The sequence below is a fragment of the Callionymus lyra genome, chromosome 6, assembly GCF_982586985.1.
Source record: "Callionymus lyra chromosome 6, fCalLyr1.hap1.1, whole genome shotgun sequence".
Taxonomy (NCBI): Eukaryota; Metazoa; Chordata; class Actinopteri; order Syngnathiformes; family Callionymidae; genus Callionymus; species Callionymus lyra.
Genome location: NC_141823.1, coordinates 24,107,775 through 24,119,925, shown reverse-complemented (window position 1 = coordinate 24,119,925; position 12,151 = coordinate 24,107,775). Strand labels below are relative to the sequence as shown.

At 37.1% G+C, this 12,151-nt stretch overlaps 1 protein-coding gene across 1 annotated transcript; it reads right to left on the bottom strand.

Moving 5' to 3' along the window:
• Positions 1 to 88: 88 nt before the first annotated feature.
• Positions 89 to 12,139, bottom strand: gch1 (GTP cyclohydrolase 1). Its single transcript, XM_087793353.1, has 6 exons — positions 11,769 to 12,139; positions 7,426 to 7,535; positions 3,468 to 3,523; positions 2,099 to 2,130; positions 1,944 to 2,028; positions 89 to 946 (listed from the first exon to the last, which is right to left on the bottom strand). Exons 1-6 carry the CDS (start codon positions 12,103 to 12,105, stop codon positions 820 to 822), a joined length of 747 nt encoding a protein of 248 aa, XP_087649479.1. The 5' UTR covers positions 12,106 to 12,139; the 3' UTR covers positions 89 to 819.
• Positions 12,140 to 12,151: the final 12 nt, after the last annotated feature.

Genomic DNA, 12,151 nt, shown 5'->3' with positions numbered 1-12,151 from the left:
GAATCAAGGCGCTATATAAATAGAGATTATTATTATTATTATGGTTACATTCAATGATACTGTATTTGTAGTAAGAAAAACCGAACCATCTTTAATGTCATTTATTGATTGATTGAACACAAAACATGACGTGATAAAGGCGTAAACAACATGTCTTCCTCTCACAACAAGGCCACGTGACGACACACACACACACACACACACACATCTATCCCTCTGAACACACAAACACACTGGGTCACATGAACAACACAGACTGAATAACCCATAATCTCGGGGCGAGTTGGCACGTAACCATGTGATCAAAGTGTCACAATGACGTCATCACGAACACAATTATTATGCTTGATTAAAAAAATAAATAAGTCGTTAATATTTGAACTATTAATATGCAACTAGCTTTAAATTCATGGGATTTTCTGACATCCTTCTCCAGATGCATTACAAAGACAAAAAAGGTGAATATATATTTAATAAAGTGTGAAACCTTTAATTTTCATGTGGGAACATTTGTTTTTTTATTTGGTGTAGAATATAATTTACTGTCATTTGATAAATGAGCTGCCAGGTTTGAGGGGAAGATGTTCTGTAATATATTTGTGGGAAACATGAAGTAGTTTAAAATGGCAAAAGCTACTAGTTGACCAGTCTAGAGATGAACTGTCTATTCCTGACTTAAAGTGTGATATCAAGTAAACAACAACAACAACATGAGGCTTGAAGTCTCAGAAGGTCAACAACCTGTCAATCACCGCCTCCAGGAGGCTGGTGACGTCACTGCTCCGTGAGAGTAAAGTTGGAGCAGAAGAAAAGTGTCTTTCAAGTCCTGATGAGTGTGAGGAACTCGTCCCTGGTCTTGGGATCTTCTCTGAAGACTCCCAACATGGTGCTGGTGACTGTTTTACTGTTCATCTTCTGGACGCCGCGCATCACCATACACATGTGGCTGCAGGAGAAACACATCTACTTTACTACACTTGAACCGTGAATGGAGAGAAGGAAGAAAGGATGGGAAGAGAGGTTCAAAATTGAAGGATAAGATGGGGAAAGAGGAAGAAGATGGAAAGTGGTTTATGGCAAAGAAAAGTATAAGAGGGAAGTAAGTGGTATTAGAGAAATGCTAGGGAACAGACTGATAGAAAGAAAGGCATGTTAAGAAAAAAGATATATTTAAAGGAAGGAAGGAGGTATGTTTATGGATAAGGTATGTAATGAAAGGAAAGAATAGAATGTAAGGGACAAAAAATGTGTAAAGAAAAAAGTTAGGTATAGGAAAAAAGAAGATAAACATTTAGAATACAAGGAAGTAAGATGTGTACAGAAAAAATAAATGTAAAGGAAAGATGGATCAAGAAAGGAAGAAATATTAAGAAGGGAAGAAATATTTAAGAAAAAATATGTAACAGAATGAAGAGAACAAATAGTTTTAGAAAGAAAGATGTACAACGGAAGGAAGAAGGAAAGAAATGTAAAGAAAATCACATGTAAAGTGAGAAAAAACACATGTAAAGAAAATTATATATGTGAAGAAAAAAGTGATGTTAAGAAAGATATAAAGATGATGAAAGAATGATATGAAATTAAGGAAAGAAAGAAAGATGTAAAGAGAAAAAACAAGACATTTAAAGAAAAAACATGTAAAGGGAAACAGTGCTGTCACATGTGCAAATTCATTCCTTCACACATGTTTTAATAGGACAGAAAAAAAAAAGAAATCACATAGAAAAAAGGAATGTGAGAAAAAGGAACAGATGAATGTAAACAGGTGGAGAAGAAAGGAATGGATGATAAAAGGCTGGTGTGAAGAAGGAACTAAAGAAGTGACATGTATTATTCTAACATAAGTGGACAGAAGAGTGAATGGAAGGAGGAAGAAACAAAGAAGAAGAAGAACAGAAGACGTTGAAGGAGGATGAAAAGAGGTCAAAGTTCATCTGACGTACGTCGCCTCGATGACGACTCCCACCCCGGTGGGCTTCAGTGCCTCCGTGATGGCCACAGCGATCTGTTTGGTCAGCCTCTCCTGGACTGTGACGCACAAACACTGAGGTGAGTACACACAAACAACTACACAAACACCCACCACGTCCGTCTCTACCTTGAAGTCTGCGGCTGTAGATCTCCACGATCCTGGAAGAAAAACACATCATCCTGGATTATAATCCAGACTCTTCATCATGGTGAGGTCGCGACCTCATCACCTGCTGCTCTTTAGATAAAGTCACGCGAGGGTTTCAATGTTGCTGCGAACACGTGCTGCAGACATGACATGATACAAACGTGTTCGTGGCACAAAATTCCTTCACTTCTTTAATATAATACATTTCATCACCTGCCCTGGAGGTTCAACCTATAGAGCTCACACTCTGGATCTAGAAGACGCTGGTTTGATTCCCGCACTCGTAGTCTTTACCTGGTTATTTTATAGATCTTGTTATGTCTCTGAGCTTCTTTATTTATTTAGTGAATTCATTTAATCTGGCTACAAGACGTATGTACCTACAATGTAATGACTGAATAATAGATCCTTTTTTTTTAAATATTACTATTTTATATTAATATCTATAACTGCGAGTCTATATCACACTTTAAAGCCCTTTTTTTCTTACCTTTTTTTTAATTCTTAAAAAAGTTTAAGCATTTGCTTTAATTTTGTTTAGTCATCATTCCTCATTTTTATCGATTTATATTACAAGTAAAATAGTCTTTTAATATATATTAATAGAAGTGGTGAATTATACATGTCTTTTTTTCCTTTTAGTTCAACAACCCTACACTCTCCTCTTTTTTTTTGCTCACTATATCCTCCCTGACTCTTTTCCTTACCCATCCTTCCTCCCAGCCGGTCATAGCAGGAGGCCGTCAACAATGAGTCAGGTTCTGCTCGAGGTTTCTGCCTTCTAAAAGGAAGTTTTTCTTCGCCATAGCTCACTGCACAGTGTTTCGCTTCTTGCTCTTTGTTGAATTGCTGGGATCTATTTTTCCTTAATCAACTATAGTCTTATTTCAACTGTAAAGTGTCTTGAGATAACTTTGTTATGATAAGACACTTTAAATAAAATTGTATTGAATTTAATTGAATTGAACCCTTCTGGGATTTGAACTACCAACCTCCTAATGTGTTTAGCATATATTTGCAAGACATAATGTGCAAAATGTATATTTATTTCTTCATCAAACTAACAGCGACATCATTGCAGCGTGTGTGTGTGTGTGTGTGTGTGTGTGTGTGTGTGTGTGTGTGTGTGTGTGTGTGTGTGTGTGTGTGTGTGGGGGGGGGGGGGGGGGGTTTTGTTTGTGTGTCGGCGAGATAGTATCTGGTGTTAGTGTGATAAGCCTGAAGGTATTGGGGTCACTAAGCTCAGATGTTACACTAGTACACTCAAACACACCTTTTGATAATCAGCTTTAGGAAACACACACATTGATCACATTAACACACACACACACACACACACGCGTCTCACCGGGCCAGCTTGCTGAGGCCGAGGACTCTCTTGTTGGGGAGGTATCCGATGTGAACCTGCAGCGTGAAGACAACAAGATTAACACAACAACAACACAAACCTTTAGATGCTGGAGAAATAGCCTAATACAATTTTTTAAAAATGAATCAACATTATCATACATAATTCAAGTAATCAAGTAACAAAAAATGTGATTATTTTTCCTAGACTCCAAATGGATTCTAGGTATTTTTTTAAATACATTTTACGACTCATACAATTGAGTGTAGTGCCGATGACACACGTGCACACACACTGTTGTCACTGTTGGGCAAGCAGCCTGAACAAAGTCTCTTTTTAGGAAAACCGGGAGAGATATTGGAACGTTGTTTTCACCGGTTCAAAGGTCAAAGTCTCTGCCCATGTAATGTTTTTTAAAAATCAATATAGTGAAGGAATGGTAGTGATTATAACACGTCTACACGTTACTTTGAGATGTTCATCAATGCATTTAAAGCAGTAATATGTAACATTTAGATATGTTTTCTTTTCTCTTAAATAGTCATGAATCATGTATTAAAACTCTCGAGCTATTCTTTTAACAATGTTCTTCACTGAATAACTTGATCTGGGCGACCAACCCAACACATTGCAGTAACATAGTTCTGACACTGGGGGAGCCGGTTTTATCTTGCATCTCTGCTTTATTATGCTAATATTAGCAGTGTTGAGAATATTTCTGTATATTAGCGGAGAAGGACGCTAAGATGCTAATTCTGGACACAAATCAACAAACTAAAAACACTAAATTCTAGCTTTAATTCCAAAGGTTTAAAGTAAGACTTGTGTCTGTTAGCCAAAGAATAAGAAAGTTATTGTTGTCTTATCTTCGTATCTCTCTAGATTAAGGTTATATTAACTAAATTAAGTTATATTAACTAACTAAAAATTAACTAAGAAGTCATGTTCTCTATTAAAAATTGTGGACCCTTTGATTTGTTTCTACCACTTAAACTTAAGCTTCTAGTGAATCCTGGTTTGTACTCCTGCTGTCTTTACTGTGTCTGTGTTATTTTTTATTAACTTTGTAATTACAAATCTGATGGTCTCCACATTTATGTCAGTTATGGAGTTCACACACTTGGAACTCACTATAACAACTTATTTATTCTTTGTGAGGTTGTTCGACTACGGCAGGACTCACTGAAAGGGTCAATAACATAGGTTGCTACTTTAGCAGGTTACCATGTTCCTACATCACACACAAAGAGTAATGGATATCATCTGTCAGTCAATAAATATAAATAATGTCCTTATAATACCAATTATTATTTACAACACATTGCTATATACAAAGAATAATGGATAACATGCCATTTGTCAATCAATAAAATTAAATTAGAAAAGTGAGAAAAAAATGTATCATGAAACACATCCTTAAATTAACAATCAAAATTCTAATGCAACACAGCATAAATAATACTAACAATATGCTCAATAACAACATCTATTATATTAAGTAAGTAAGTAAGTAAGTAAGTAAGTAATTTTTATTTGTATAGCGCTTTTCCAGACCAGGGTCATAAAGCGCTTAAACAATCAAAACAATATTCAATATTACAAACAGTGTTCAGTTTAAACAGCTATTGGCTTAAAAACCTACTTTAGTCTTTAACAGGTTGGTTTTAATGTTCAGTAATAATGCGTTAACAACATTTTATGACTAGTTACATGAAAACACTGAAGGCTATTTTTAGTCTCTACTTATTTGAAAGACCTTTATACTAACATGTTATGATATTTGTAATTTGAACCAACTAAAACCAACTTAATCTATTGATCAATTTTATTTTTGTCAGATCACTGTACCAGTAAACATTTTGTGGGTCTTTGCAAGTGTGTGAAATTGTCATCAATGGCCAATAACATAGGAAACAAAGTCCAATAAAAACAACATGCTCTTCCACAAACATTACTAAGAAACCTATAAAGCTCTCTCTTCCTTTGACTACAAGTTCATGTTCAACTTGAATAAATACATTTATATTTGTCCCAGAGCTGCTGTACGATGTGTAAATAATATCTCTGTTACTTTTGTAGGTGCGTCCAACAACTCCTTTAACACAGTTGTTTTGTGTGTTAGCATGTTTTGTATGAGTGACAGATGACATGTTATCATTACTCTTTGTATATAGTAACGTGTTGATAATAATAACTGGTATTATAAAGACATTATTCACACTTATTGTACAGGGTTCAATATTTAGTTTCAAAAGGGTTAAAATGATACAGAGAACAATTTGACCAAAAAATATTATTAACATGATATGAATGATCTTTATAAGTGACGTAAATGTGGTTTCCCGTCAGAGTTTTTATTAAGAACTGATATGAAAATATTGATTTAAAAGAATTTAGAGGAAAACTTTAAAATTAATGAGTGTAGTAACATGATAGGAAGGTACTCCATAACTGACATAAATGTGGTGACCATCAGAGTTGTAATTACAAAGTAAATACAAAATGTTTATGAAAATATTGATTTTTAAGAATTTCGATAGAAATTTGAAAAAGTAAATAGTGTAGTAACTTCATATGAAGGTGCTCCATAAGTGACATTAATTTGGTGACCATCAGAGTATTAATTACAAAGTTATTACAAAATGTATGTGATATTTTGCATGAAAATAGTGATTTAAAAGATTTAAAAAAGAAATGTAAAAAAGAAGTGTAGTTACATAATATGGAGGCCCCTTTAGTCACATGAAGATGGTGACCATAGGACTTAAAATTAAGGAGTTATAAAGACAGGAATTAAAAGAAGTCAACCCTTTTTCGGTGTTCGTCTATTGGAGGACGGTCCCTTAAATGCCGCGCCACTTGAGATCCGTGTATTTATTTAACATTAAGATATATATTTAACATTTACATATACTGTATATTTAACGTTTATATTGTCATAAAAGATTTAGATATACATTTAATATTTAGATATATATTTAACGTTTAGATTGTAATGAAATATTTAGATATATACTTAACATTTAGATATACATTTAACATTTAGATGTTTATTTAGCATTTAGATATGTATTTAACATTTAGATTTAGATTTGACATTTATATTTTATATTTCATAAACGTGAGAAATATTGATTAAATCTGGGAAAACATATTTAAATAGTGCTTCTAAATCAGCGAAAAAACACATGTCTTTCATTTTTCATCCGGCGCCGCGTATAAAACTGCCACTGTTTAATGTCCAAATACCGTGAAAGTCCATCAAATATCAGGTGGATCCAGCAGTGAAGGAGAAGAAAGAAAGGGAAGAGATCTGCACGCTTGTTGCTGCTGCCCTTTTTCAAGTCTTGTCAACAAATTGACTCTGACATTTAAGTGTTTGTGTGTGTGTGTGTGTGTGTGTGTGTGTGTGCATGAGTGTGTATCATTAAAGCCTTAAGCCGTCCACAGCCAGCGCTACACCAGAACAACATACCTCATGCGGTTGGAGAATAAACAATTTTATCAGGTGTCGGAAGAGTGACGCCTTATGAGTGATGAGGAATCATGTTGTGTTGTTCCCAACCACCTGATGACAATCCCCCCCGCCCTCCCCCCGACACACTCACAGACAAACAGGACGTGTGTTAAGAGTGTGATTCTGTTGTCAACGGAGCCCATTTAGACCGTCGGAAAATAGATCAGCTGCCAACGTTCATTGTCTAAAACGACGTGCACCTGCAGGCAAGGATGGGGGGGATAAATAGCCCACTTAGAATGGGTAAAGTGGGATGCAGCCCAACCTCCAGAGGGAATACAGGAGGAAGGGAAGACAAATCAGTCTAATCTAATTCTCTTCTTGAACCTTAAAGATCCTTCCTGAGCAACGAGGATTCATTTTATGTGAGTGAAATAACTAAATAAAAACACCATTCGTCACATTTTTATTGGTGACACACATCTGAGTCAAAGATCTCACCCGGCCGAAAATGGGAACCAGATGATGTTCACACATGGAGAACATGTCGATGTCCTTGACGATCACCATCTCGTCGTGGTCCTCGTCGAAAATGGCATCATTCAGCACGTCTGAGCAGAAACACAAATTACGATTATTTGTTCATTTCTTTAAAAAAAAAAACACTTTTAGCTGAGATAGGTTTCACCTCGAGTGACCCCAGAATGCATTAACACAGTGATAAACAAACAAACGAATAAATGATGCTCCTTTTCAAAATGTTTTTTTTGTTTGTGTGAACTTGTCGCCACAGAAGCATCGTCCTTCTCTGCACCATCTAATCACACGCCTGTCTACCTTCGTCACTTCCTGTTTGTCCTTTATTACGTTCTTATGTCCGCCAGGTTTGCAATAAACTGCTTTATCTGCCTGTGACGATGCCGTCGCCGTCGTACTTTTTAATTTCCTGAGTTCTTATCAGTTGGGACTCTGAGGTGGAGTCGAGGGAGGCTGGTGGTGGGTGAGGACCTGTTGCTTCTGTTGATCACTGTATGGAAACAGTGAAGCAGCAAATGTGGTCTAAGTTTAAATGAAAGGTCAGATTTTAGGCTTTTAAGTTGATATTGGACCAAATAAATGTATTTAAAATACTGACTAAATCTCAAATGATGTGTCGTCCAAATGTATCTTAACGTATTGTTTCCTATTTTAAAAGGCAGTGAAAAGTCATAGATCTTCTGTACACTTTCGACACCACTGAACCGGCCAGAGAGGATCACAGTAGCGGTGGATTCTTGCTCATATGTAGCTCTTGGACAACGAAACCAACCCCTGAAGAAACAACTGGTCATTAACAAGTGAGCGATCAGAGCCACTGAAAGAGTTACAGGGACTAGAACCTTGTTATACACGACTGGCGGCTCAGGAAGTACATCCAAGATTTGGTTGAAGGAGATTAAAGTGTCAACGGGGGTCGGACTCATCCATTTTCATGTGGTTAAATAGTATTAACTGTATCAGTGCAAACCTGATTTCAGCATAATTAAATTTACGAAAAATAATATATGTAGAATATAGATATTTTATTGTATTGCTTAAAGGTCAACTAATGTGTTTTAAATGTTGAAGTCTTCCTCTCGAAGAAGTCTCTCGTCATGATGATGTTTTGAACTTATTACTTTATAAATTTCTCCCCCCACGTCTGAAATCTCGGCGAACGAGAGGTTACGAGAGAGGAGTCCATCATGACGTAATTATGGCTTCAGCCAGTTGTAATCACGTCCCGCTTTGTTTATACAACGAGTCCCTTGGAGGTGGGGACTTCCAGGATTGATGACGCGCGGTGATAAACGTCACAGCCGAGTGGGCGTGGTTATGGTTAACAAGATTGAATCAACACTAGCAGTGTTTTCAGTGGGCGGGGCTTAAGCACATTTTCTAATGTAAATATCTTTATTTAAAGAGAGTTTTGTGCAAACAGACACATACTGATGAGTACAATAGAGTCCAACATCTATTTAAGACACACTTAAATTAACATATTAGTTGACCATTAAAAACTTCAGAATTCTTTTTTTGCCATTTTTTGTGAAGGGTTCACAGACTAGGGATTTGAATTTCTCGAGTGGACAATATAAAAAAACAATATATTTTCTTAAATCATACAAAAACGTGTCAAAATTAAACTGGTTAGACCAATCGAATTAGTTAAACATTTTTTGTACAATTTGATACGAACAAAAAAACACTGTGAAAGGCGCGTTGACTCTGTCCACGTTTGTTTCTGCCGCCACCTACTGTAGAGTCAGCGTAAGTGTTTATTTTTATTTATAATCGCAGCCATTGATTTTAAAATTGCAATCTTTTCAATGGTAATGTCAATTTGAATTAAAAAATATGTTTTTGTTTGTATCCATCTGTGTCAATATTGCAGTTCAGTTGCATTCAAACCAACAATAAGTCCATTTAAGAATAATTTGAATAAATTAAATATAAAAAAAAAGGAAGTTTAACAAAGGAACAGCACTGAAGGACTGAGGAAATTTGCTCTCAAGTAATTCTACTGCAGCATATTAGAGAGAAATATTCCTTCTTAACCAGAGTAACTGTATTAACTTTTTAATCTTATAAACACGTGCTGTTCCCCTGACGAGGAATTATCGCAAATATGTCCAAAATCCTCGACAGCATACTTGTTATTATGACACATTGACCGAATATTTCCTTCACAGTAGAGCAATCAAAGATGAATGTGACCGTTAAATTAATATCACATATTTTAAAAATCATACATATATGTATATTTATAAAGATAATTGATCTCCATAGAATCCCACTGTCTATAACTGGTAATTACACTCGTGCATGTCTCTCTCGCACCAGGGAAAAATACTGTTAAGTCAACCTTAAGTACATAAAGGCCAGATGGTAAAGACTGACACTTTCATTCATCGTCAGTTCATCATTTTTAGCGAAACGGCCGCCTGAACAAGCAGGTCCACGGCCTCGGTGAGTCACTTCCTGCGGGTCATTTCCACTCTGCTGCCGGTCAGATGAATGACGCTTTATGACGCCGAGCTGCTTCATCTGGTTGCATTGAACTGTATTGTCTCTCAATTAGTAGAAGAAATCCAATAAAATCAAGGTTCGGATCCCTTGTCAAAAAAACTTGTGGTTTCAGGGCAGGGAGGCGACTCAGTAGGGGGTCGACTGGATGTGAACAAAGGCCAAATGCAGCCCTTTAATTATATCTACTTGGCCAGTAATTGAGCTCAAATGTACAATTAACTTCTGTTCTGACAGTTTCAGTTGTAAAAGTAGTTTTTATTTGGGATTCTTTGAAGATATACTGTAAGAAATATATAAACCGTAAAATATATAATATGTAAATATTGAAACAGACGATTAGAATTTATTTCTTATTGTGTAATTAAAAAAAAAAGTTCTTGAATGGATGTGTAGAATGTGGACCTGAACTGAGATGTATCAGTACGAAGACAAAGAGAAGAAAATCAATCGATTTGGTGAAATGATCAACCGAATCCTCAAGGTTGTTCCAATCAGTTTGAACAAAACAAGTATTGACGCTTAAAAGGAAACGAAAATAATTCTAATCAAACGGTTTTGTAGGTCTTATAGTCGGAAGGTCCGGTTTAATCTCCACATCATGTTTCCACTGTGGGTCATGTGCTCGTCCACGAGTGGATTTTGAACTTATGATGAAAGCTGACCTCGTGACCGTACACAAACATTCATGCACATTCATCCAACTTTAAAGCGCTTTCTTTCCAAGCATCTTAAGTGAAAACATCCTGGAAAAAAACGTGTTTGTCCTCGGCTTTCCAACAAGTTTCAGGGGAGGTTTTGTAGTCGGACCAATGAGGCGAGGGTTCAATCTCCGCCGGCTGAGTTTCACACGTGGCCACGATCACTGACATACTCTCCTGTCCAGAGTCTTGATGGAGAGCTTCTCTCCCACTGCAGGCTTGACCTCAGAGCGCCGGCGCACATCAGACAAGCCCACAAACAAACAGCTTCCAGATGAGCCGTAAAAGAAAGAGGGGTCGGACTCCAATAAAAATCCCCCCAACCGAGCATACCATGGAGAAACTAGTCCACGTGGACCTTTGAAAAACCTCACTATATACAAAGATAAACACCCGTTTATTTAAATAAAGCATGGATGGATTAATGATGGCTATATTGTTGAATACCTAAAATAAATATCTGTATCTGATGAGTCTGTCAGCTCTGCAGCTGATACCAGTTCTTCTCCTCAATCTACTTCTATGACCATTAGTGAGATATTGTATTTGTTTCATGGGCTGGGATGTAATTAAAAACCGGTTGTTGACTTCAACCTGATGCAAGTAAAATTAATTATATATTTCTGTCACAACTGTGACTAATAACTCGATTTATGATTATGTAACGTCTTCAGTAATTACAGTCATAAAGTGATTGTTATCGTCTAATAGTATGGCAGGGATTGAATGCTTGGGTGTGTTGGCAGACCTGCTCAGTAAGTTTTTAAGACACGGACCTATGAATAATCTGTGAAAACATCTGAACATGTAACAACGAAAAAAAAAGTATTTATTTGACTTGTTTATTTAAATAAATGAGCAGAAGAGAGAATTATCAAACAAATTACGGTCCGAGTTTATTTTTAAACTGCTTTCCTTAACTTAACTACTTAAGTAAAGTCTAGTTTTCTATTTAATCTTCAGATATTTTGTGTACAAATAAATGAATTAAATAAATCTACAAGTGTAACAATCCAGAGGAAACATTGAAGCATCTTCTGTGGGACTTTGACCACCTGTTGAATCCTCACAGAAGAATTGTTGGATTTAAAAACTCACCCACGATCGTCTCCTGGTACCCCTTGGTGAAGAACTGCATGGCCGTGGCGGCCCTCCAGGGGGTCTTGAGGAGCCCCTGTCTCTGCGGGTCTTCTCCGAGTCCCCTCAGGATGGTGCTGTACGCGGCGGCCAGCGAGGGGAGACTCGTCTCGTTGTCCTCCACGCTCCTGGTCCGGTCCTCCTTCCACGAGGACCGGTGGGACGCGGGCTCCGGGTCCGGGGTCTGCTGCCCGGGGGTCCGTCCGGCAGCGACCACCGGCCGCTTCACCAGCGCCGAGAAGTGTCCGTTCAGCACCGAGCCGCTCTCTCCGCCGTCCTGCTGTGTGGTGCCGTCCATGACTGCTCTCACTTTCTGTCGGACACCTGTTGGGAGTTTCTGGTCC

Coding starts and splice junctions, on each gene's coding strand:
- gch1 (XM_087793353.1), bottom strand. CDS start 12,105: ATGGACGGCACCACACAGCAGGACGGCGGAGAGAGCGGCTCGGTGCTG. Junction 2,131..3,467: donor GGCCTCAGCAAGCTGGCCCG/GTGAGACGCGTG, acceptor TTTTTCTTCCAG/GATCGTGGAGATCTACAGCC. Junction 947..1,943: donor GGAGTCGTCATCGAGGCGAC/GTACGTCAGATG, acceptor TTTCTCCTGCAG/CCACATGTGTATGGTGATGC.